We start from the raw sequence: 24,934 nt of genomic DNA on the forward strand, positions 1-24,934 counted from the left end.
ACGAAAATTCAAAGCACTTCAGTCTTGCCGGAAATCATAAATAGTTATGTGATTTATCCAGCCAGCATCCAAGCGCACCTCCCCTTTTCTCCATAACCATTTTAAAGGGCTTTCCCTTACACTTCCGTTACCAACTGCTCGCCTTCGTCAAGCAACTCCGTGACCTTACGGAGGTTGCCAATAAGGCTTCTTCCAAGACCACTGAGGAGGAGTTTCTCGGCATTCGCAGGGAGGCCGAGATACGTGGGTGGCTCACGCTCGGGCAAGCGGTGAATCCAGGCGTTGAAATCCTGGAAGCTGGTGCCAGACGGGACAGAAAGGCCACCGTCAGGTCCGTCAACGAGCTTGTGGTCAACTTCGTAGGCAGAAGGAGTCAAGAAAGACGTGACGAGCTGAGAGAGAAGTTTGAAATCTCCTTCGTTGTCAATCTTACCACCGTACGTTTCGGTCACCATGTAGCGCAACATCTCCCAAGGAATATTTTGAGGGGCAATGTTGGTTCTGTTGCCAGCCGCGCTATCAACCCAAGTATCGACAATAAAGGCAGAGCATTCGTACTGTTATATGTTAGTTGACAAGTTAGGAGATAGAAAAGGGGCTGCAACTTACGTCACTGTCGTTGAACTCCCAAAATCCCTTCCAGCCCAGGTTAGGCGCATATCGCAATCTCTCCTGTACGACAGCGTGCAAGAAGGATAAGAGTAAGTACAGTCGTGCCCTTTCCACAGGACTCTTGGTCGCCCGTGTAGACAACGAAGACATGGAATCCTTCATGTTAGCCTTGACACCGGCAGGTTGCTCGTACATCAGTACACGAGATGCTCGGAGTAAATTGACTGGAATCTTCAGACTCGACTCCATAGACAAGAAAAGTCGGAAGTCTGAGTGAGGATTGAGTGATTCCATACGCTTCTCCAAGCTCTGCAACCAAGTGGGAGCCAGGTGAACGTTCTTGACCAAAACCCATGAGCCTGTTTGCGCGGCGTGGCTGATTGCCTTGTCGGCACTTGCAAGACCTTCGTTGGAACCCATGGCAATGTTGGTACACTTTACGCGCATTCTCTCAACCAAATTGTCGACCTTGTAACTGGCATCGAAGCCAGGGCTTGATACCAAGGAGATCGGCAGGGTGGCAGACACCTGAGTAACTGTCTCCTTCAGGTCCTCAACAATGTCGAAGATGCCTGAACCAAAGACTTGGTTGACGAAACGCTCTGCGACAGGAACAAACCGGTCCATCCTGAAAAGTTTGACGAGCAGGAGAGACAATAGGGCTTGATCATTAGCATCGGTGTTGTCGTCCCAAACCAGGGGTACGAAGTTCTCGGCAAGTTCTTCCGTAAAGAACTTATCCCAGTCCTCAGTAGAGATAGAATCAATCTTTTCCTTGATAACAGCGATCTTCTTGGCTTGAGCAAAAGCATCGTCTCTTTCATCAGGATTAGAAGAAAGATCCTTGCCTTCAATGCGGTTGTCAAGGATAACGTCGATCAAAGACTTGTCCATCTTGTATGGTGAAGCCTGCGCGAGTAACATTCCGAGAGTAACTCGGTCTCTTTGGAGCAAACCGAGAGCTGTCCGCTTGAATGTGTTGACAAAGAGATCTTTGACGATTACGTCACGTCGGATGTTGTGGTCAGTTTGACCAGCCAGGTTCTTGTTGCCATGTAGGACTGAATGGAAGATATCAAGGAAGTACTGGAGTGAAAACTGGTAGAAGTGGTTGAGGTAGTGCAATTGCTCCAAGACGGCGAAGACAGCACTGCAAGATCTGGCGATAATACTATACTGTTGCGTAATCTCCTCAACCTCAGCCATGACGCCTTCGGTGTTGCTCATCTTACCAGAGATCTCAGCAGCCTCTGTCTTGAGAGTTTCGAGTGTCTCGATAACGTTGTCATCATCAAGAATGTTACCACGAGACTCGTTCAGAGCCTGGAGTAATCGTTTCTCCAGTTGTCGCAGATGGACCTTGAACTCTCCCTGCAGTTTGATGAGGTTTGAGCGTCGTTCATCAACGTCAGGACGCTCAGACTTGAGGACGTCGTTGAGAGATTGTGTTTGGAGACTGCTCTGAGTGACAGTGAAGTTGACGAATGTGGTTCGACTGCAAATATCGGGGGCGAAAGTGGCGGAAGGGTCACGAGTTGACAGATAAATCTTGAAGGCCGGCGAGAAATCAATCTCCTGCTTGCCAAGTTGAATAAGGACACGACCACCAGTCTTCTGGTATTCCTTGTTGAGGACATGGTTAAGGATAGGATCCAAGTGTTCAGCATCCTGGATAAGAATAGGGTTACCGAAACGGAGAGAACTCTCAAGCTGCTTGGTAAAGGTATCGTCCAAGAAGCTTGTCACCGTCAGGCGGCGGTCTTTGCATTCTCTCTGCAAGAATTCTGTAACTCGTCCGGAGGGATCGATGATGAGAGGGTAGCGATTGAAACGCTTGAGGATGATGGCGTTCTCTGTGCAAAGGTCATCGACGGGAAGAGTGTTCTCCTGCCAGCTGAGACGCTCATCTGCAGTTGACAGATATTCGGTCACGGGATTTGTTGACTTGTAATGTATACCGGAAAGGTGAAGCTGGTGGAACCAGTCATCCATCATCGACTTTCGGAACGTCTGGTCATAGAGACCACTGTAGGCCAAGAAAGCAGCAGCGACAAGAACGTCTCCTACAAGAGTGCTGATCTGGATCTCGAAAGACTTGCTGCCCTCTTCCCAACGAACTCGTTCTGAGGACAAACTGTCGAGAAGTCGAACACTGCGATCGACCTTGAACTGGACCTTTGACATCTCTGCCTTGATGGATTGCGTCTCGCTGATGAGTGCAGCATATTCAGTCTTGTATTGGTTGATGCTTGACTCCAACCCAACGATCTCGTCCTGAGTGGCCTGAGCTTCTGCCTTTGTTTGGAGTGCTTGCTCCTCCAGCTGCTCGACCTCGTGCTTGAGAGGACCAACACGATCGAGAATGTCAAAGTAGTTGACCTGAGCGGTAACCCACTGGACAAGGGGTCCGCACGCCTTGGAGGCACGGTTGACCTTCTCAAATGTGAATTCAGGGTTGGACAAGAAATCGCTGCGCATCCTGTTCCTCAACGACTTGTTCATCTGCCTAGCGTTGTCAAACATGAGAATGCTAGCAATGAAATCATCCTTTCGAACAATACCTTGCACAGCCTTCCAGTCATTGATTTTGTGGCCAAGCAAGGTACACACAGCATCCATAGCAAGCTTCACGCCCTGGGGCGGGTTACCCATGGACCTGACTTCGGTCAAGTGCTGACGCTTGATGTTACTGACACTGGCCTTTGCCTCCTCGACGGCAGGCTCTGCCTTGGCAAGATCCTCCAGCACAACCTTCTTTCGTGAAGCAACCTCAATTTCCTGCTTGTCCAAAGCAGCCTGAATCTCCAGCGCAGTACTCTTCCTCTGCTCCGCTTCACGTTGATCAGCCACCATGCGTTGTAGCTTTTCATTTGCCTCTGCATCCTTCTGCTCCAGCTGCTTCTTTTTCTCAGCCAGGCTTACTCGAAGATCTCGAACCTTGTCGACGGTGTCTCTAAGCTTTTCCAAACCAACGTTGAGATGGCGTTGCTGTTCTTCAAGGTCCTCTCGCTTCTCATTGTAGAGTTTGACATATTGAGCGACGAAATCGAGGAAGTGACGAGGTGTCAAAAATGTAACCTTGCCTTGCTGCTTGAACAGCTTTTCGTTGTATCTCTGAAGAGAGTAGTGGATATACACCATCGAGTTGACAACCGTCTCACGATGAGAAGGAGGTAGTTGTAGACCACGATAAGCCACAGGGACAGTATCAGGACACTCAAAGTTGCTTCGGTCCAGATCAATAGAATGAGTGAGCTCATGACCAACTTGGAACAGAGCTTGATCAGACCAGTCACCGAACCAGTTGAGAACGCAACGGTTGAACAGGGCAGGACTGGTGGCAGCCTTGGAAGAGAGACCATCCTCGGGTGGGTTCATCGTGAAGACGACGTGCAGGTTCTTGACAATTTGCTGCGTGAACCACTTGTACAGCTCCTCAGGGGAGTCTAGGTGTAGGTTTTGTCGCTGGGCACCTTCCTTACAAGCGGTCATGAGGGCAGCATATTCATCACCCTCGAAAAGACCTGGAACTTCGGCGTTGGCGAGCAAGGTGTTCATTCTCTCCAGGAAGCCTGAATCCAACACGTTTGACTCGTCCATGATGAAGCAGATTTTCTCGCCCTTGCAACCACATCGTCGAAGGACATCCCGCAGATCATCATCAAAATCCTCGGCGGAATACTTTCCATGGACCTTGATTTGGAAAACCTTGAGACCGTTCATCCAGGCCACGAAGCGAGACAAGGTTGTCTTGCCACTACCACTGACACCAATCAAGATGAGATGGCCTTGGGGTTGTCTGAAAACACGATCAATGCGCAACACGTGCTCCAATACATCATTAAATAGGATTAGAGGAACGTCAACCTCTTCCTCGCAGAAGGTCTTCAGTCTCGCCTTGACAAAGTCTCTCAGCTGCTCACGGTCCACAGGGACATAGTTTTTGGACAGCCAGTTAGAGAAGAGAATAGGTCCTCCAAGGGCCTTTTCTGTGTCAATGTTGGGGAAGTATTCGAGCGCGATGCGATGCACAGCCTCGTCAGTCCATTGTCGCTCTTCCTCAGCGACCAATCGATCTTGGAATAGACGAAGAGCTTCATGGGCCCAGATTCTGATGAGGCCTTCAATAGACAAGCTTTCCAAGGGTCGAATAGCCTCGTAAACACCACGAACCCATCGCGTCAGTTCACGGGGACTGTACACGTAGTGAGGTTGAATCTTTGGCGTAAATCTCTGCTGAGACTCGAGATAGAAACGAACCATGGCATGGGTGAGGGCTTCGGAATACCCTCGAAGAGATGGAATAATCTTGAGAACTGCAGAGTTGAAAGTGCCGTAAATCTGGTTGAGAGATAGTTCACCAGGGTAGTCGACCATGATGAGTGGTGCATGTCGAAGGAATCGAGCGCCCATGGGTGTACGTCCAGCGTCGGTGGGAGGATTGCAAGCACCGACGAACTGAATACGATCGAGTGTGACCCAAGACTTATCAGATGTTCGCCAGAAACCATTGTGCTCAACCATTTGGCGCAGGAATGAGATGGCGCGTTGGGTTCCGTACTTGTCTGGCGCGGGCAAGTTGATTTCATCACAGAAGACGACAAGCCATCTACCAATTTGTGTCGGGGAGAGCATGACGCCATTCAACGTTTTCTTGTACTCACAGTACTGCTCAAATGTCTTGATAAGAAGATCGGGAGTTGTTGCGCTCGAGAAATTCAGACCAACAACCTCCATGTTAGGCAGCTTGCGAAGTGCACTGAATAGGGTCATTGTTTTACCTGAACCAGGAGGACCACAGAGTAGCAGAGGCTTGTGCTCCGCGAGCCATGAGTAAAGAACATCTTCATGGCGGACGGTGTCCAGAGTGGGAATGACAACATCGGTCTGAGTAACGGAGTGTGTGTTGACTTCAACTGAAGGCACCTGGTTCTGCCATGGAGCCCATTCACACTTGGGTAGGGTTACATCAAAGTCGATGAGCGAGCTAGTGCCGTCAATAGGAGGGGAGCCGAAATTGGCCAATCCACAAAGCTCGTCACCAAATGCTTTCCGGTCGTTGAGAGGGCAGTCACCAGTAAGTGCCCAGACGAGTGCAAGCAGGAGCTTCTTCGAAATGAAGGACTCGATCTGTTCAGACTCCAAGGGAAAGTCGGAATGCTGCACGTTATAGTCAATGGCATCCCGGACTGCTTTGTTTAGCAGTGAGAAGAGAGTCGTAAGGACTCGGGCGACAGTAAACTCCATGATATGGTTGTAGGCCTCAGCTTGCTTTAGAGCCCGCAAGATGAAGTCTTCTTCAAACAGATAGATACGAAGCAGTGCCGCAAACTCGCCTTGCACGGCCAAAGTCTTGGCAGGGTTCTGCGCGGTAGTAACGTTGTCTTCGTCCAAATCCTCAAAGGGAACGCTGCTGAGGGTGGACAGATAGTTTTCGACCAGCATGTTGGGCGACACGGTATCCTCACTGAACCAAACCATACCACAACGACTGACAGTAGCCAGAGTTGCATACTTCAGGGTCTCGACTTCGAACATGATTCGAACGTTGGAGGGAAGGTTGAGACGCTCACCATTGGGAAGCGTGAGCAGCTTGTTGTCATCGAGTACACTGTTCAAGTTTTCAACCCATTCAGGGTCCACGTCACCATCGAAGACGATCCAATGTCGTTTAGAGTCCTCACCACGGAGGTTGTCGACGATCTTTCGCAGAATGCTGGTGAACAAACCATCTGTCCATTCACGGGTAGTTGAGTCAAGGTTTCCGTACAGAGCCTCCTTTGACATGACCTTTGAGTCAATCACATGCGAAACGCCCTCAACTCCTTCAACCTTCTGAAGCGCATCAAGCAAAAGTCTCCAGGCTGCTGATTTACCAGAACCAGAGTTACCAACCATCATAACACCATGGTGGATTTTCTGAATCTGGTACAGTTGGAGGACCTTGGTCATCCAAAGTTCGTTGACCACGAGGTGACGTTCGGCAGCAAGGGTTCGGATAGCGTCTTCCAATGCTACAAGGTTGGCAGGGACATATTGCACGCCAGGGAAGCAGTCGGTTTCGATGGTCATCATGATGTCGACATCAGACTTGATAAGCTTAGGCGCAATCGTTTCCCGGATGCTTTGCACGATGATTTCAGGTTCAACAACCTCTTCAGCACCAAGAGTTCCATCGCCTAGACGAGCACGTTTCAAGCCACCAGAGCTGACCAGGACACTCTTGAGAGCACGCAGACCAAAATCATAGTGAGCTTGTTTGGACAGCCTTACAGAACACTGGTCGAAGAAGGGCACAGTGTGCTTAGACAATTGCTTGGCTTGGTTAAAACCTTGGGAGTAAAGCATGACCTCAGCGATAAGCTCCTTGTCAGGCTTAGACATTGCTACACTGCGGAAGAGCTTCTTCAAGTTGTCGGGCAAGTTGGAACGGCCAGCATAACCAGGGTTCATGGTGATGAAGATACCGGTGTTTTCGTTAACGTGAAGCTGGCGGCCAACCAACTCGATCTGTGACTGGTCGTCTTCAGCACCTTGTTTGAGACCCAACTGAATATTTTGAATCTGCTGCGATACAGCGGACAAAATTCGCTCCTCCAGACGGTTAAATTCGTCGAAACAGCCCCAAGCACCGACCTGGCAGATACCAAGGAAAATACGACCCATGGCCTGGAAATCAAAAGTGTCGTCACAACAGAACACAAGGGTAAATCTACCGAGTTGAACACCCAGAGCCTTGACTGATTCTGTTTTACCGGTACCGGCGGGTCCGTACGGTGAACCACCAAGACGTTGGCACAGAGCTTGAGTGAGAGTGAGGAAACATCGATCGGTAAGAGGTGTGCGGACAAGGCGCTCGGGAACTCCCAGGTATTCGAAACCGTAGTTGAGTTTGGCATTGGCCATCTTGATGTAAAGTCGATCCAAGAATTCGCCCTCCGGATTGTAGACATATCTCATCTGCAGCTGCCACAGGTAATGACCTGTAGAATTGGCGTTGGCATTGATGAGCTTCTCGATAGTGTCCCTTTGATGAACACATTCAGTAATGAGCTGTTCGCATTTCTTCCTCAGAATGACTTCCAGTTCTCCAAGAACTGTGTCGGCAAGTACTCGAAGGACCTCTACCTCGCGCTCGAACAAAAGCTTTAGCGCGCTGCCACCATCAGTTAGAGATCGGTCGACGGCTGTGGTCCAGGCAGCTTGGGTTGCAAGAACAACAATCTGACTGGGGTACGCATTCATGAACGCATTCAAAGCGTCGCGGTCAATGGTCTCGGATTCAAAAATGGGAGTATACTGGTCAACAGCCTCGGCAAGAAGCTCGGCAAGCGTTGACTTCATGCCACCCTCCAGAAGAGCTAGCCAGTCGTTGATCTTGGGAGTTTTTGCCAAAGAAATTTCCTTCTTCAGACGAACAGCTTCGCCCTCTTTGGAAGTGAAGCCAGAGATGACAGTCTCATCGTCCATAATGAGACCTGAGAGACCCGCAAACATCTTCTTGAAATGTTTGGCAATACGCAGCGTGTCGTTGCTGTTACCAATCATCTCTAGCAGATCTTCGTCACCAACGAAGTAGAATCGAGGGAATGAAACACGCTCCTTCTCCAGGTATTCACCTAAAGCCTTCTGGATCTTGTTAAGCATTTCAGCGAGTCGCTCGAGCGACTTTTGTACATTAGGAATATTGAGGACTTCCAGCACGTATGGAGTTTTATTGGCCTTCTTCATGACAGCCAAGAATTCGCTGTTGATATTCTGGAAACGTCCTGACTCAATAGGCAAGAGATGCTTGATATCAGCGTTACCAGTGAAGACGCCCTCAAGGTAGACCCATTGGCGCTGAACGTCAATCCAGACATCAAAGAGTACATGGACACGGTTGAGCTTGTCTTCCCAAGACACAGCTTCTTCCTCAAACTCCTTGTAATAGGGGGAATGCTTCATAGCCTGTAGTGAGTTCAGATTCTCACTGCATTTCGCAAAGAGGTCGTCCCAGCCGCGAATGAGGCGGATCTTGTTTTGATAGCCGACCATCTCAAGAGCGTAATTCTGCCAAGTCTCACGAACCTGTTTCAAGAACTCCTCCAAAGCCATCTCACCCTGTGCCTGGGCGATAATGTCCTTCACGATGATTTCAGTAGCAACAAGGTTGAGGTCCCAGACATCACCAAGAGTCATAGAGCTAGGTGAAAATCGTTTCTGAGGCTTGATCTGTTTGTAAATCTTGACCCAGTGGCGCTCACGGATCGCATCAGACTTGAGGTCAGAAAGAATAGAGTTAACCTTGAGGAAACCGCGCAGGATGCCCTGGACATGCTCGAAAGCAGCGTACTGTCGCATTCTGCTGGGCATATCCTTGGTGCTCTTGATGAGGTCGTCGACCTTGGAACGAATCTTTCGTGGTTGAACAGCAGTCCAGAGAATATCACGCGTCTCGTTAAGGCTTGCCCAGATAGTTGAGAGGTTTGACCAAACAGACTGGAAATCCCGAACTTCTTCAAGTGTCGATTCAAGGGATGTGTCAAGACTGGCGGGGATATCCAATGCCTCCTTAGCCTTGACCACCATCTGCGCATCGTCCTGCAACTTCGAAATGCGAGCTTCGAAAGAAGACAATGTAGCAGATGCAACATCAGGTTGGATGGTTCCAGACACTGGCTTCTCCTCATTCCACTGTGCTGCAATTTCTGCAATTCGATCGTTGACCAGTTTATCCTCTGCAGTGATCTTTGCCCGTAGCGCATCACTTTGTTCTTGGACGATCCTCGATTTCTTGTCCAAAATTTCCTTCAAGGCCTCCCACTGGCTGTCAATCTGCTCAATGTGCAGCCAGTCATTGGGGAACTGGTATCGTTGCCTTACGAGCATGGACTGGCCCTGTCGAAACATATCGATTTCAGGTGCCCATGTCTTGACATTGCGCTTGCAGCTCTGCACAACAGTGATAAATTGCACAGCCTGGGCGGTTGATGAAGCGTCGGAACTTTGGTTCTCCAGATGTTTGCGCGCCTTCTCAATCTCTGCATTGATGTCGCGCATGCGGTTACCGAGACGACTGGCAAACTTCATCAAAATCTCATGTTGCCATTGGTCGTACTTTGCGTTGACCTTGGTCTGGACCTGGTCATAGTCAATTGTAAGATGACCAAATTCGCGGCTGACCTCCTGTGTGTCGAATGTGGATCGATTCTTGCGGAGATCTTGGAGAAGCTGCAACCATCGTGGGAGTGGCTCACCAAGAGCGTCGTAGACTTGCTCAGACTGGAGATCCCAAAGGGACTGGAACTGTAGCCACTTGTCGACATACGCGCTAATCTCCTGAAGTTTCTTTTCCATAGAAACATAGACACGCTGCAGCAGTCCGGCGCACTCGGTAGGCAAGTCAGTAAAGCGGAGCTCATCGTTGGCAATAGTGGTAAGAGTCATTTGGTATCGGGAGGCCTTGATTTTGCGAAGATTGCAAACGATTCCAAGCCACTCGTGTAGATGGAGGAACCAGCTGGCACGCGCGAATTCCAGAGGGGGGTCAAGATAGATGACTTGGTTGCGCATGACAACTTCAAGCACAAGGCGCTTCATGGTTGGGCTTTCTGGTTTGCTCTCATCGTTGTTAGTCCTCCTGCGCGACTCCTCCTCAGTTGTCTCGTCCTCGAATGCAGTAATCCACGAATGAACTGCACTCTGAAGGCGTGTGAGAAGTATCGACTGAATCTTAGCATTCAGCTCACGCACCCAGAAGTCCAGGTTTACGTATTGTTCAAGGTTCAACTGATCAACAGCCGATTGAATCGTATCCAGTCGGCTATGGAATGCCGCTTCCTCGTAAGGGCATGTGCTGAGTTCCTTTAGGGCTTGTTCAACGGTGGCATGGATGAAGTTCAAAGATACTGCTTTCTGCTGCAGTACGGAAACAGCCGCTGCGAAACCGCGGATAAACATGCCATGCTTGCTCTCGGTATTTTTGGCCAGGCCGAAGTCAGTTCCAGTAGGCAACAAGGGGCGGGTTTGTCTATTCTCGGAGTAAAACAGTTCGTGTGAATTGATGAACGACTCCCATCGAAGCGGTACACCTTCACCAACCAGTCTGTAGACTTCATTTCGATATCCGTTGAGAAGGACAGACTCCTCTCCCATGACCGCAATTTGACGAAGAGTTTGAGAGAGAGTTCTCACACTCTCCATCAAGCTGACAGCATATGGGTAAACGCGCTTCGCATCTTTGGATACAGTCGTGACAGCATGTGGCACTGAGTAAGATTGCCAAGTCAGGTTGCGGGTTTCCTTGAATAGGGTAATGACTTGCGGGTCGAAGTTGACGTTGAGTTCGAGAATGCCACCAGCAGATCTCACACGAGCGATCTCAAAAAGCTGCCCAGAGATAGAAATCTTGCGTCGTCCAACGTCATTGAGCCAGGCATCATAGATTCGGCTAGTGTCGAGCTTCTGCTTGAATAGCTCGCTCTCCTCTTGCAGCTTATGGCCTTCGGCATGCAGAGTCCAGTCAGGGCCGAGAACAGCCTCTACCTTGCGCATGTACCCATCCAACTGGAACTCGATCTGGCGCGCCCAGATGATGGCACCAGATACAGGGGGAAGATCACGAAGTTGGGCCATGGCGTGTGTTTCTGAGTGGCCATACTGTTGCTTAAAACGCTCGTGCAGACCATTGATAGCCTGCTTGACGTGGTCCATCAGCTGGTTCTGATACTCTTGGATAGCGCCACGAATCTTGGGGCGCACGAAAAGTGCGTTGAACTTGGAGAAAACTCGAAACATTTCGTTTGCAGTCTTGGCAGTAGCGAGTCGATCGCGAAGTCTGGAAATGATGGAGTTCTCTACTCGAGTTGTACGTTCGTTGTAAAGATTCTCGGCTCGTACCCATCGCTCTTTACCCTGGTCTGTGACATCCAGCATGTCGACATTCTGAAGAGCCTCCCAAGCCTGCTTGACTTCCTCGACAGCGTCAACATCGCCCATCTCCTCGACGATGATACCATCAGATCCAGTGGTCTCGGCCACACCTGGGATGGTGGCCTGCGGGCCAAGAACGGTGACAATAGTGCGTTGGAGCTGCTCATGGTTGTCACGGAAAGTGCTGACATACTTGATTCTTGCCTCAAGTTCAGAGTGCTTCTTGACGATCTTGATGGGGATGAATTTCTCGTTTCGGCGGCGGGTCACTTCACGAGCTACGTTGGTAAATTCCTTGATATGCTCCTCCCAGGTCTGGAAAATATGGTCGCAGGTCTGCATGATGTTCTTGAATTGCTGGTAATCAAGGTTAACCAATTCGGTACCAGACAACAGCCTGTGAAGCACATCGTCAAGATCGGCGGAGATGGCTTCAACAAGGGGAAGAGCCCTTCGAATAGGGTAGGGACAAATTCTGAGCTTCTTGTTTAGGTGCCCAAAGATTTGCTGGATGGCCTCCTCAACCTTGGACAGTGAAGTAGCAGACAGTAACTCGTCAAGAGGGAAATCTCGCATGAGCTGGTTGTACTTCTGCACCTTATCCATAGCCTCCTTCAAACCTGTATCGGCCGTGAAACTCACGGTGGCCTGGAAACGCTTGGCATGCTTAAGAATTTCCAGCGTCAGGAGAACTCCTTCACTACGGAGCTGACCTTCGATTCCTTCTAGAGCTGACTCCATGGACAACCAAAAATTGACTTCCTGGCTTGCAGTACTAAACTCCTGGTTCGCATTCGAGGAAGGGTCCTTGGTCAACTTGGTGATTCCCTGAATCGACTTGATCCAAGTGTTGACATTGGCTTGCAATCGGTTGAGGAAAGTACTGTCTTGAAGAAGATTCTGAGGGATCCCATCAATGTTGGGTCGGTTGTTGTTGGCTTCGGCGTCATCGAGGACGGCTTGGACAATCGAATGGAACGTAAGGGAGATCTCGGGAATATCGACATTCTGCTGGAGATGCAACAAGCTTAGTTCCAGGTCGTTGAGTCGTTTCTTTGTCACAGGAATTCCCGTTTTAGCATCCACGTCAGCTCTTCCTCGCGACCCATTGGCCAGTTGTTGACTCTTGGTGTTGGCATCAAAGTACGGTACCAAGGCGTGGTGAACCTGAGAATGGAGAACCTCCCACGGGGAGAGTACCGAGCCCTGCTCTCCAACTCCAGCGTTGAGAGATGCAGGACCAGGCAGATTAGTAATGAATATTTGAGATGTAAGAGGTCGGATCGGGTCTATGGGCTGAGGCGATTTGATAAGAACAAGAGAGGCAACGGTCGTTGGCGACGAAGAAATCTCGGTAGACAGCGTATAATTATAAGCCGCCAGCGCTATATTCAGATCAGCGAGAACACTTTTATCCATACCAGGATCTCACGCACCGGAAGGGTCAGCACCAGGCTCTACCGCAGATGAGCTTGCAAAATCCTTCTGGATATAGAGCACATTCTGGGTATCGTTCGCAAAGCGTGTGCAGCGAGAAACAGTCTCGCTATAACGGGCTTTGTGAAGCAAGCTTCCAACCTGTTCGAGTTCATCCCGTGTAGCACCAAGCGCGACCTCGCAGACGGAAGCCAGGTGCTCGACAACACGCTCCGGCTCGACGGTGGGAAAGGTTGGGGGAGACGTAACGCCGTTAGCGGAAGCTCCTGGGCTCAGCACGGCGGGTGAGGTGACCTCCATTGTTGTTAAATGAAGATCGGGGGAAGGTTTTATGTCCAGTTTAACACCTCCCAGTCATTTCCAAGTCGTCGCTTCGGTATGGGTATAGGACGCAGGGCAATCGAGGAGGGTCTGTCTATGTGGCGGTCGAGAGCTTTGGGGTTAGGCGAAATAGCTTTACGGCAAGTCAAATATTAAAACAGCTTTAGCAACATCAAAAGATAATCTCAGAGACTAAGGAGCGTAGTGGTGAGTATCAACAGTGCTGGTTGCGAAATAAAGTCGCGGAGATTGATATCAAGTCCTCAGCGGCTGATCGGGGTTTGGTGGAATAAGATGAGGTTCAACATCCAGGAGTTGTTGACTTTCGTAAGGGCACCGCACCTTAGGCTGGTTCTGCCGAATTTACGCGACTTAGGTTCAGGGGAAACCCCTGTCGCGACTGATCTGGCCGGCAATTGGGTAGAATGGATGTGTCAGGAGTCAATTGGAGGAGTATATCCCGCTATCGAGCGTCGAGCCCCACCTATGATTGAATCACAAGCAAATATTCGTTGATTTAGGAGCTGGCACAGGTACACCTACTAAGATGTAGTATGGTTTTGATTAGTACTCACTAACTTGTAGAAACCCAACCTACAGGTCTCTAAGGCTCACGTTTCACGGATCAGGGTTACTATATCAAAATCATCAACATTGGTGCTGTGGAATATCACGCGATCTTCATCTGGAGATACAGAGTACCATGACAAGAGTAACCCCAGTACTTCGGCCTGGACCCTTACATTCAAACCAGGCATACTGTATCTTCCCTATACCCCCTCTGTCATTTGAATAATAGCCCGCATAGAAGCACATGGCGTCGAAGCCAATGAATGTTACAAGCCGCCATAGGCCACTGCAGACTGATGGGGTGGGACAGGATGTGACCCGCCAATCGAGTTTGTATATGAGTATTGGTTGGCCAGAGTCTTCAGACCAGGACCTCCCCAGATTACCGGCTAACCAGCGTGGCGGTCTCCCGCATCGAGAGGGGGTCCCGGCTGGGCTGCATGTTAATGCATCAAGCAACATGAGAGTTTCCAAGAAGGGTTTCCAATAATGCATGCCATTTAAGCCCATAGCAACATGTATGTTTCATGTCATACATAGAGTCACTACGACAGCCACACAAAGGCAATAAAAATGGGTAATGAAGAAGGTTGCTGGTTTTGGAGTATGTGCATGGCGGTCTGTTTAACAGACATTTCATGGAATGACAATACTCTATCGACCCCTATCACCACCTCCCTATCTTAGTAAGTACCTTGGCAGGCAGGTCGCAAAAAGACAGGGACAGGAAAGACCAGACGGAATTCTTAGTGCTTTCTTAGGCTATACTCACCAAGACTGATCTAATGTTTCAATCAACCACTAAATCAGTACCGGTTTTTATGAGGCGTACTTGCTTGGTAATTCATAAGTGTGAATAAGTGGATACGTTGACCAGATAAGCTTTACTCCATCCAACGAGCTGCACTCAACAAATCTCAAGATCTATCAACTCGACGTTTATAAAGCTAACTGAGCCCCTTAGATCCACTACTTGTTATATCGTCTATGACTACATGCTGAGCGTGTGTTATCGACGCCGACTTAGTTGAAAAGTGCCGGCCACGTAGTCAGTGGGCAATGCTATTTCGAGTATGCTTGTGATTAAGGATATACAGTACAGCTCATATATCAAACATCGTAACGCAGGTAGATCAGATCAGAAATGACAATGTATATTCCATGTCTTCACCATGTCTGCCGTTGTAAAAAAGACCAGTGTACACGAATTGCGTTAAGCAAGTTACATCATAATCTTAAGCCATGCTCCAAAACATAACGTGCCGCCCATACCCGTCAACAAAAGCAAACCGCAAAGCCAAATCATCAGTAAGAGCAAATGCAACACATTAACCATTCAAACGCCCTCATGATCCTCAAATGTCCAATCTTCAATATCCTAAATACTCGCGATGCGTCACTAGACCAACCAATACGCCAGATTGAGACGTTAGGCTTGAGGCTGGTTCGCCCCATTGCTGTTGCTTCCCGCGAGCCGCTGACGTTGAAACATAACGCGCTCGTTACAAATGTCGATGAACTCCTCAAACTTCTTAATAATGCCGTCTTTCTCCACAATCTTCTCTTTTAGTTCACTGATCTCTTTATCCTTTTCTTCTTCCATTTTCTGCATATCTTCGCGAGCCTTGGCAATTTCTCGCCTCAACTCTGCGCGTATGCGGTCTTCGGGAGACTGATGAGGTTTGCTGTATATGGCTGGCCTATTCTCGGCAAGGCCTGTAGCAACCTTTTGAGGGTTGCGGTTGATAGCCGCCCGAGCGTTGTATATATCACGTGGCAGGAGGTGACAGTCCGGGTTCTCGGTCTGCAGTATCTGCAGCGTCTCCGAGACGCCAGCGCCTGCTCATTGCAGTTAGTATGGAATCGGTTCCTGTGGTCGATAAACTCACCGTTTTCCTTGAGTTGCTTAACAGCAGCGACCATTTTACTGTCAAGTTTGCGAGCAGCTGGGTGGTGCGATGGACTCTCGCTTGGTCCATGGTTATGCTGAAGATGAGAAGGGTCTGGGCGATATCGAATTGTCCACTGAGTTCGTTGCTCGATAGCAAAGAAACCGAATGGACAGTCGCACTTTCGCGAGGAAGTCTTGCGTTTTCGGCACTCAGGGCTGACACGGCTTGGTGGCTTACCAGCACGATCGCAAACGAAAAGGACCTTCTTCAGTCCGGGCACGGTCTTTTTGGAACGGCCAATAACAATAGCATAACCGACAGAAGTGCAATATCGAAGGACAGCCTTTTGCACAGCCTCAAGAGTCGGATAACTCCCACCCTCTGGGGGCGGAGACATCATCTCACCCAATGGCTGTGTGGGAATGTAATTAGGGTCGGCAAGCAGTTTCATATCCAGGCCACCAGTCTCCTCGCCATTGGCATGACTGTCGATATCCATCGATTCTTCCCCAGTGGCATCTGGTTTCTGCTGCTGTGGCTGTGGCTGCGCTTGCTGCTGGACTGGCTCTGGAGGAGCAGGCTGTTGCTTTGGCTGTTGTTGAGCTTGCTGCTGTGCCTGCTGCTGTGCTTGCTGCTGTGCTTGCTGTTGGGCCTGCTGCTGAGCTTGTTGTTGAGCTTGTTGCTGAGCCTGTTGCTGCTGCTGAAGCTGTTGTTGTTGCTGGAGCTGCTGCTGTTGGGCTTGTTGATCCCTCTGCTGCTCTCTTTGTTGATCGCGCTGCTTCTGCTGCTTTTGTTGGCGAGGTGCTGGCTGCTGATGAGGCTGAGCCCTTGGCTGCTCATGCTGCTGTGCGTGCTGGAGCTGTTGTTGCTCTTGTTGAGGGGTACGAAGCTGCTGCTGCTGCTGAGGATGTAATTGGGCCTGTTGCTGCTGATGTTGTGCCTGCTGTTGTTGATGCTGCTGCTGTGGGTGAACTTGCTGCTGATGATGCTGTTGCTGTTGTTGCTGCAGCTGTTGCTGTTGTTGTTGTTGTTGTTGTTGCTGCTGCTGTTGCTGCTGCTGCTGTTGAAGTTGTTGCTGCTGTTGCTGTTGCTGTAACTGCTGCTGCTGTTGCAGGTGATGTTGCTGCTGTTGCTGCTGAAGTTGCTGCTGGAGCTGCTGATGTGACTGGGCCTGTTGTTGGCTCGACTGCTGAGGTAAGGGGGGCGATGGGGCTTGAGGCTTAACCTGAACTTGGCCAAGCTTTGGTGTTGGCTGAGCTTGTTGGGATTGAGGCCGCTGCTGGGGAGATTGCTGGGCATGATGCTGATGGAGGGTTTGCCGAGGCTGGTTGAGGGGATGAGTAGCATGACTCAAATGCTGTGGATGCATCTGCTGTTGCTGCTGAGGATGATGGAGCTGGTTGGGTACGACCTGTCCCAAGGTAGGGAACATCATCTGAGAACGTGACTGCGGTAAACCTCGAGGGTTAGACACGTCGAGCGGGCTGGGCACCGCATTGGACATGTGCGAGGTTGAAGAGCGTGAGGAGCCATTGGAAAGACTGCCGTTCACATGCGTGGGGTTTGAAAATAGATGCTGATGGTATCCGGTAGGCGGCTGCTGAGGCTGATATGCCTGTGTCTGATACGGAGGCGCGGAATGAGGCGCGGGCGATTGTTTGTTCTGCTGACCCGGGTGGGGAGGAGGATATGGATTGCGGCGAAGACTGGCCTGAGGGAAGTTGAGGCCAGTATGACTATTAGATCCCGGACGCAGACTCGACATGTCGTCTGGTCAGGCCCCGGCAAATGGGCCGGATTATAACGCGAAGGTATAAACGCGAAAGGAATTGAAGGCACAAAGAGCAGAACTGATGGATAGGCCGGAACTGTTGTTGTCGCGATTCTGTAGCAAAGGGCGAGCGAAGCAGGGTGCGATGCGACGTGACGTGACGTGATTTCGATAATCGAGTCGACGTATAATGGCAGACTTGGTTACGTGACTATCGCGAACTCTTGATGAGGCTGCCGTGGTCCGTCGTCACGCTCCTCGTGTAGATGTCGTGGCCCGTTGCCGAAGCCGAAGGCCGTAACGGTGGACGGTGGCGGTGACGGAGAGCAAAGGACGAACGATGCCGCCGTGACGTTGATATCGCCGGGCACGAGGTGCTGCTGATACGGAGCGGAGCGCGGTGGTGTGCGGTGCAGTGTAGTTCAGATTGCGGAGCGTGTGTATGAAGCAAACCCTGGGACCCAGGATCTTTGGGGGTGTCGATAATGAAGCTGGGTTGGGCTGGACTTGGGGGAGGAGGAGGCGTGGAGTCGCGGGTTCTGCAGAGGCGTGGGCAGAATTATGGGGATGGGAAAAATTTTGGCCCGCGTTGCGTCTGCCTGCCTGTTTGCCTGGCGTGATCGAGGCCTGGCCTGGGCGAATGGGGGGGGGTTAAATTTGGCAGGGGAGGGGCGAAGGGAAAACGAGAACCCGGGGGCAAAGAGACAAACAGACAGACAGACGTACGTGAGTGACTGAGTGACTGAGAGAGAGGGGAGGTGCGATGAGAGAGAGCAGGGGGAAAAAAGATGAAAAAAGAAGTGGGAGGGCAAGACCAAAAGCCGAATGGGTGCAGTGGCAGTCAGCGCAAGTGCAGTGCAGTAGAACAAAATGGACAGACACCCGACGCCTCTTCTATCACGAGCTACGGCACTGTCCCGCAGCGTACTGTAATGCACTGTCCGTGACTGTGCTTGTTGTTTTGGAAAGTTGTTTTTTTAAGTTAGCACGAGCTCTTGAGACGGGAAAGCTGTCAAAAATCGAGTCACAGATGAGATGGGGGGGGATGGATGGGATGCGGATGCAAAGGCAGGAGGATGGGAGTGAAAGAGGGGAATGGGAAGGCTAGAAGGGAGGGAGTGGCAGAGGCAATGGCCATGGACGTGGACATGGACGTGGCAGTGGAAGGTGCAGACGCAGGCGCATGCGTAGAATCAGGCGCGGGCAGGCTGGTACAGGATTGGTAAGGCGTGTGTTTCTTCAATCCGGGGCTGTCAAATGTTTCCCTACGGATGGAACTGTGGGGGATCTTGCATCGTGGCGCTAGGACTCTAGTCCCTGTATCGATCACTATCGGGTAACTGGCATGAATTAATAAATTATATATCGAGGCGCTTCCACACGTTTATTAGATTGCCTTTTTATCGATCGTTTGATATCTGAACTCTCGGCTCGGGTCTTGTTGATAAGGGATTGGCTTTGTTTGTTTTTGTGTTATCTGCTTACCTAGATTAGGTTCTCAGGGCTGTTGAGAAACAGAGGAAAACCCAGGATTCGAGATAGAATACTACGTACCTGGGGGTGATGCGTTTATACTACCGAATCTCTTACCTCTGAGACAGACTTGGATTTAGTGACCGAGATTGGTAATTAGAATAATGGAATCAGTGAGACTCAGCTGCCTAGGTACGCAAGCCAGGGGGTGGCCGTTATAATGTAACGGTGATTAGAACTTTCGCTTGAGAAATAAACGACCTTGTCCTGATAGACGTTAACAATCTTCATGTTGCCCTTACATTTGCCTTTTGTTAACAAGGGCCGCTTATGGAGTCACACACGTGATCCGGTTGACATGTCTTTTCATCTATCAATAATACCAGCCATTCATTGCCTTGTACAGATTAGGTGAAACGAAACATTATCATCTGAATTACTGTCATCAACTACCATATAGCCCATCTCCTCAAGTCCAAATCCTTGACGTTCGTAGTATTTGTTTATTCGCGCGTGATATGTCTCATATTCTTCTTCCCTAATCCTGTCTTACCAATAACTAACTTGCATGGGAATAAGAAACTTTCGCTGGTCAGGAGTTCCGTTCCAATCTAGAGCACGTTTAGTCAAATAATCGTCAATTATCGACGTGTCAGGTCTTAATTAAGCCATAGCGTCACCCTATTCAGGAATCTCTTTACTCAATTCGATTGCCAATATCGCTCTAACGCATCCGTCACATTGGTATTGGTGTGTCACGTACATTTACAAACGAGGAAAGGTTGCAACTATAATATTCTTATCTATTGGAAAGAGAGCCAGAGATACTCTAAGGTCTTGTATGTTTTCTTAAACTTAGCACAAAGGTTCGCGACTCAGATAAATGATAGTGAAGTTCTGTATTCAACCTCCATGGAGCCACATACAAACGGCTCTTGACTGGACCCAATATATTATAATACCCCGTGATGGTATCTTCGTAAAAACAAGTACTCCATGTTTCGTTAACCGCCCAAACGCCGCATTTGTTCTGTCTATAGTTGGCAATGTAGATAATGAAGGGATTGAGAATATAAAAGTTCCTCTGTAGAGTTGTCACAACACTTTACTGGTCTTCGCTGGGTGTAATTGCTGGCAGTCCTGCTGCCCGATATCACCTCATCACTCGACTTTCCTCCTCTTGTTCGACCGCTTCCCGACATCTTGACCATCTGGAAAATGACCCTTCTCGATCTGATGCTGCCGCAAATTGTCTGGCCTGTTTTTGTACTGGCTTGTGCATCCAGGGTATTGGCAACGGTAGATTATTGGAGGCTTTGTTGAGTGCTGCAATCTCATGTGCTTGGAGAGGCTGCAACTAAACCATCGAGGATCGCCCTTGGGGGTGTAGTTGCATAGCGTACAGCCTATATCCGACTTTATCTTCGCCGTGGAAGCCGAGGATGCAGCAGTTGCTGGTGTAGGTGGCGAATTGGCTGCTGTTGGAGTCGCCTGAACCGAGCTGGTATCTGCGGGTGTAGGAAGCGGTTGAGGGTTCAGTGCACTGTTCGGCAAGCTCATATAGTCGAAGGGCTGTCCAGCATCAAACGGGAGATTCTCGCTAAAATCGAAGGTTTCTGGTGCCGTCGAGTTGTTGAAGAATCCAAGATCTTCATCATCAAATGCGTACTCCATCACACTATCTGGCAGTCCGTTGTCTTGAATTGATTGGGCATTCATCGGCTGCAAGGGTGGGATCATTATCGTCTTTATCAGCTCGATGCCATGACAGTAATATGCAGACCGAAGGTTCCTCCCGGTTGCATTTTTGAAATACAGAGTGCTCATTTGCTTCCTCACGTGGCGTATGTAACCATCAAAGTAGACATGTGGAGGTAGATACATCTGGACCAAACTGTTTAGTCGTTTGGGAACTCAAAATCGATGGACTTGGACTTACCTTTCCGATCTCAATCAAGTGAAGTTCCAGACGCCGCGCTGATATAAAATCAGAATTGACGCGCTGTATAAGATGGTTCAGGGCTGTTGCAAAATGTCCATAATGGGTGTAAAACTGAAAGTTTTCTTTGAGAATGAGACTTGCAGCAGCAACTTGATGTGAATCGAGATGAACGCCCATGGTAAAATGTTCCATGTATAGTTGAGAGGTGTGGATAACAGCGTCATCAACAACGTTCAAGGTAGCGAGCTCCAATTGATCCAGGAAGTATTTTGCAGCAAACGCCAGTGAGTCGGCATCAGAATCGTGTATGTTTGAATATTCATGTTCTTTCCCCTTGAGACTCGACGAGCGGGATACTGATGTTTTAGCTCTTACAATGTTGACAACATCAGCATCAGTCATTGCAGCTGGTTTCCAGAGAGCTTTGACAACCTGTATATACAGTCGAATATCTTCCCGTGAGAATAAAGCACTGTACGACATGGCCTGGCCGAAGAGTTCTGCAGATCGATTTGTAGCATCTTGTTCGTGAGCGATGAGAGAGAAACAATAGCCCAGGTGAACAAAGCACAGAATGTCTACGGGGACAGTGGGCTGACGGCCTTCGATGATATCGACGAGAATTTGGAGGCCATTTGCAGCTATCGTCTCGGCAGATAAGCTTTTGAGCTGTGTGACGAGAGGGTTTTTGGTAATATGATCGAGTTTACTCATAGAATCGGCGACATGCAATTTGAGAGTACGCCATATTGTGTCGATGAGAGATCGAGGATTGTGATATGAGCTGGCCGTTGGTTGTGGTAGTGTGGAAGCCATTGATGGTGACATGACTGCATGATTATTGGTAAGAGTGAGGTTCGACTCGAGATCGAAGTCGGTGGGAAGTGAAGAGTCATTCAGAGTAAAGACTAGCTGGACAAGAGCAAGAGGGTCGTGGAAGGTGTTGCCAGAAGGCAAGGCACCCAACATTGGGAAGTCTGTGGGGCACTCGCGCAAGTGGGAGTCATAGGGCGAGTCTGCCTTTTTGTCCAACGACTCCCAGTCCTTAGCCGCGGGTGCCTTGCGAGATATGGCGAACGAGTTTGCCCTGAGGAGGCCTCCTGGGTTTCCAAAGTCATTCTCAGATGAACGGAAGTCCGAGTCAAACACTGGTGCACTTGCCCATTGATCGGAGTATGCTGAGATGGGGGAGATGTTGAAGCTCTCTTTGCTAAAGGTAGTGTCTGTGGTGTTTGTGCTCGAAGTTGAGTTTGTACTGGCTGTCGACCGAACTGAGGTGCTGGGTGCCACTTGGCCCTTGCTCCGCCTCTTTTGCTCTCGTCGATAATCTTCCAAACCTGACGTGTGTAGTTGGAGGGTGGGCCTTGCCAAAGCCGTGTTGCAGCCAGTGTCTGTGAGACTTACAGGGTGAACCGTGCCTGGCGGGAATATGAAATCGAAGGGCTCTCCAGAAGCTGCATCTGATTCGAGCTCTGCGGGGTGATTAGGCAGAGCCCGGCTTGGAATAGGCAACGATGAGATGAATGGGGTGGGCATGGGGGCCAAATCGGGTTCTGCCTCATGCTCATGCTCATTCTCTATGATAGGATGCAGAGCTAGGCCACTGGAGCCTATCTCGTGGATCTCGTTCGATGGAAGTTCAAGCTCATTCGGGGCCACGGCTAAATCATAGCTGGGTGGTGCCTCAGGATCAACAAGGTCGAGGTCGAGATCGAAATCCGATAGGGTTGGGTGTTTGGACTTGTGGCCGAGAGAGTTGAAGAAGCTCTTTGCCATGGACAATATCTTTCTTCTCCTAGAAGGATGTCCTAGACACCGTTTGCATTTGGAGTCGTTGAAACGCTCGGATTTTCCGCAGTCGTAACACCAATACTCACTCGAGGACAGCCAGCTACATGAGTATAGATGCTGGAGCATGAGTTCGTGGTTGGGAAATCGCTTGCGGCATCGCAACATCGGACATTCCAGCTTCTCCTGGGGAGTCAGTTTGTCGCATGCATTTCGCTTGACGGCAGCCCAGACGATGAATCGATGAAGAGCACAGTCGTCACTCGAGGTATCGCGGGTCCTGTTTGCCAATGAGCCGGGAGTTGAATTTGACAATACAATGAAAGAAAAGTTCGTCTCTTACACGCAACTTGATGATGCTTCACTGTCGTATGATACAACAGATGAAGCAGAAGAGGATGCTGAGTCGATACTGAATCGCCTCAGACTTATTCGATGACAGGGACTTCGAGTAAGGCGCCGTAGGGCTGAAGATCCTGAGCCAGGATTTATACTGTCCACTGATAGACGAGTTTTTGAATCCATTTTGGGCTTTGGTAAATAATAGTAAAAATAGAATATGATCTTTTATCGGGATGCCCCCAGATTCTGCCAATAGGGCAGGGGCTTGAATGTTGGGTTGGGCTTCTCTGCACTGCTACAAACGGAGTCAACTTGAACAATTTCAAGTAGGCACCATAGAGTATGGATAGAGGGAACGAAATGGAAACGAATCAGATAACAAGTACAAGAGTCCCGAGAAGGATTGAGTATTATACACCAGACATGGTTGTTGTGGTCTTTTTCTTCTCGTCTTTTGTTATAATACCACTGGGAAATGAATTAAAGAACGGGAGGCAACTCGTTGAGGTGCTGTCCTAGAGCGAATAAGACGGGAGGGTGTAGGACTCGAGGCCTGGGCTAGGACTAGGACTTGGGACGGAGCTGGGAACTGGGGAGCTTGCGCTTGCGGCTCGGAAGGGACGTGATTGTGGAGGTTGAATGGATGAGGTGGGATTGGATAGACCCATACCATGCAAGTAATAAGTCACCTAATAACCTCTCTTGTCTACTGGTGTACGGAGACACAGTCTGGTAACTGCAAATAACAAAGTTTCGATGTAGCCGAGTTGCATTGAGGACTCTTTCTTCTTTCAGAGGCTGTACTGGTTTGACTGAAGCGTCCTTCTGTTGAGAAACGTCAGTTCGTCAGTACAGTAAGAAAGTGGTCAACTGGAGCAGAATCGCAATCAGAAATCAGCCTCGCACAGCTCACTCAGAATGGAAGTGCTGCAGCGCAGCAAAAGCACAAACCATGGGTCCATCCCCCACCTCGATGCCTTGCTTATCCCTGCTAGTTGGTCCGGGTGGCTTGGGAGGCAGGCAACGAGGCGGACACAGTTTCTGGCCCCCAAGGCAATCAATCGTACCTACAGAGGGAGGCAGATAACCGTAACGTCCGGGCTAATGACGACAACGGCTCTCTTGGTGTCATGCCCTTTATTCTCACGTCTTGGTGCTTCTTGATCAAGGTTCCGTTCCTTGCAAAGTTGATCGGCTTTGGTTTATGACAAAGTCTCCGGCTGCTGAGCTGCGTCACACCGGTACGTCTTACATCAGCAGACTATCTCCTTCAAAACATTATCAAATCAGGCCATGTTTTATCGTCACGAATCAATCGAAAGCATATTGGCTTTGGAAATATGTAGCGAAGCGTTTCTTCCTCTTTGTCACACAAAGCTGTTGTGATATCAGACCTGTCTATTGTGCATACCAGTCTACAGGGTAAGCTCTGTTAAGCTGAATCAAAGTGCTGTGGTAGATATGTACATGATAGTCAAAGATATACAATTCCGGGTTTACTTTCTTCTTAACATTGCCTGCCATAGATCCCGTTAGAACCATGATGGTATCTATACACCACCAGCATGATTCACCTCACATGCAGGAACATCCGTTGCAGCAAGAATGCTACTGGACTGCATGAAAGATGGCCAGCCACCAATCACTCACATCCGGGGCCTTGATGATTCCATGACCTACTTGCGTACGTATATCAAGCGTTGTGTAACAACTCGCCAACACAATCTCACTTGGTTCTCTCACCACAAATGCCCCTTTTGCTGTTATAATCCACATATTGTTTCTATACAAAAGTTATTGACAAAAGAACAAGGGAGCTCGCTGATTGCTCCAGTAAGGCTATGCTATATCTGTACATATAAACAATTTCTA

At 49.5% G+C, this 24,934-nt stretch overlaps 3 protein-coding genes across 3 annotated transcripts; all 3 read right to left on the minus strand.

Moving 5' to 3' along the window:
• Window positions 1–116: 116 nt before the first annotated feature.
• Window positions 117–13,263, minus strand: FGSG_09607 (dynein heavy chain; the record flags this gene model as incomplete). Its single annotated transcript, XM_011329799.1, has 3 exons — window positions 117–557; window positions 610–12,911; window positions 12,963–13,263. The coding sequence occupies 3 exons, from the start codon at window positions 13,261–13,263 to the stop codon at window positions 117–119; spliced, it is 13,044 nt and encodes a 4,347-aa protein (XP_011328101.1).
• A 1,731-nt stretch (window positions 13,264–14,994) lies between these two features.
• FGSG_09606 (uncharacterized protein) lies at window positions 14,995–17,938 on the minus strand. Its single transcript, XM_011329800.1, has 2 exons — window positions 15,744–17,938; window positions 14,995–15,693 (listed from the first exon to the last, which is right to left on the minus strand). Exons 1-2 carry the CDS (start codon window positions 17,509–17,511, stop codon window positions 15,284–15,286), a joined length of 2,178 nt encoding a protein of 725 aa, XP_011328102.1. The 5' UTR covers window positions 17,512–17,938; the 3' UTR covers window positions 14,995–15,283.
• A 2,213-nt stretch (window positions 17,939–20,151) lies between these two features.
• FGSG_09605 (uncharacterized protein) lies at window positions 20,152–23,245 on the minus strand (the record flags this gene model as incomplete). The annotated part of the gene is made up of 4 exons (XM_011329801.1): window positions 20,152–20,874; window positions 20,930–22,740; window positions 22,810–23,000; window positions 23,064–23,245. The coding sequence occupies 4 exons, from the start codon at window positions 23,243–23,245 to the stop codon at window positions 20,152–20,154; spliced, it is 2,907 nt and encodes a 968-aa protein (XP_011328103.1).
• Window positions 23,246–24,934: the final 1,689 nt, after the last annotated feature.

Source organism: Fusarium graminearum, chromosome 4, assembly GCF_000240135.3.
Source record: "Fusarium graminearum PH-1 chromosome 4, whole genome shotgun sequence".
NCBI lineage: Eukaryota > Fungi > Ascomycota > Sordariomycetes > Hypocreales > Nectriaceae > Fusarium > Fusarium graminearum.

Excerpts from the sequence above, each read along its gene's own strand:
- FGSG_09606 (XM_011329800.1), bottom strand. The coding sequence starts at position 17,511 with ATGTCGAGTCTGCGTCCGGGATCTAATAGTCATACTGGCCTCAACTTC. Across the intron at positions 15,694-15,743 it reads TAAGCAACTCAAGGAAAACG|GCGCTGGCGTCTCGGAGACG; the intron begins GTGAGTTTATCG and ends TGCAATGAGCAG.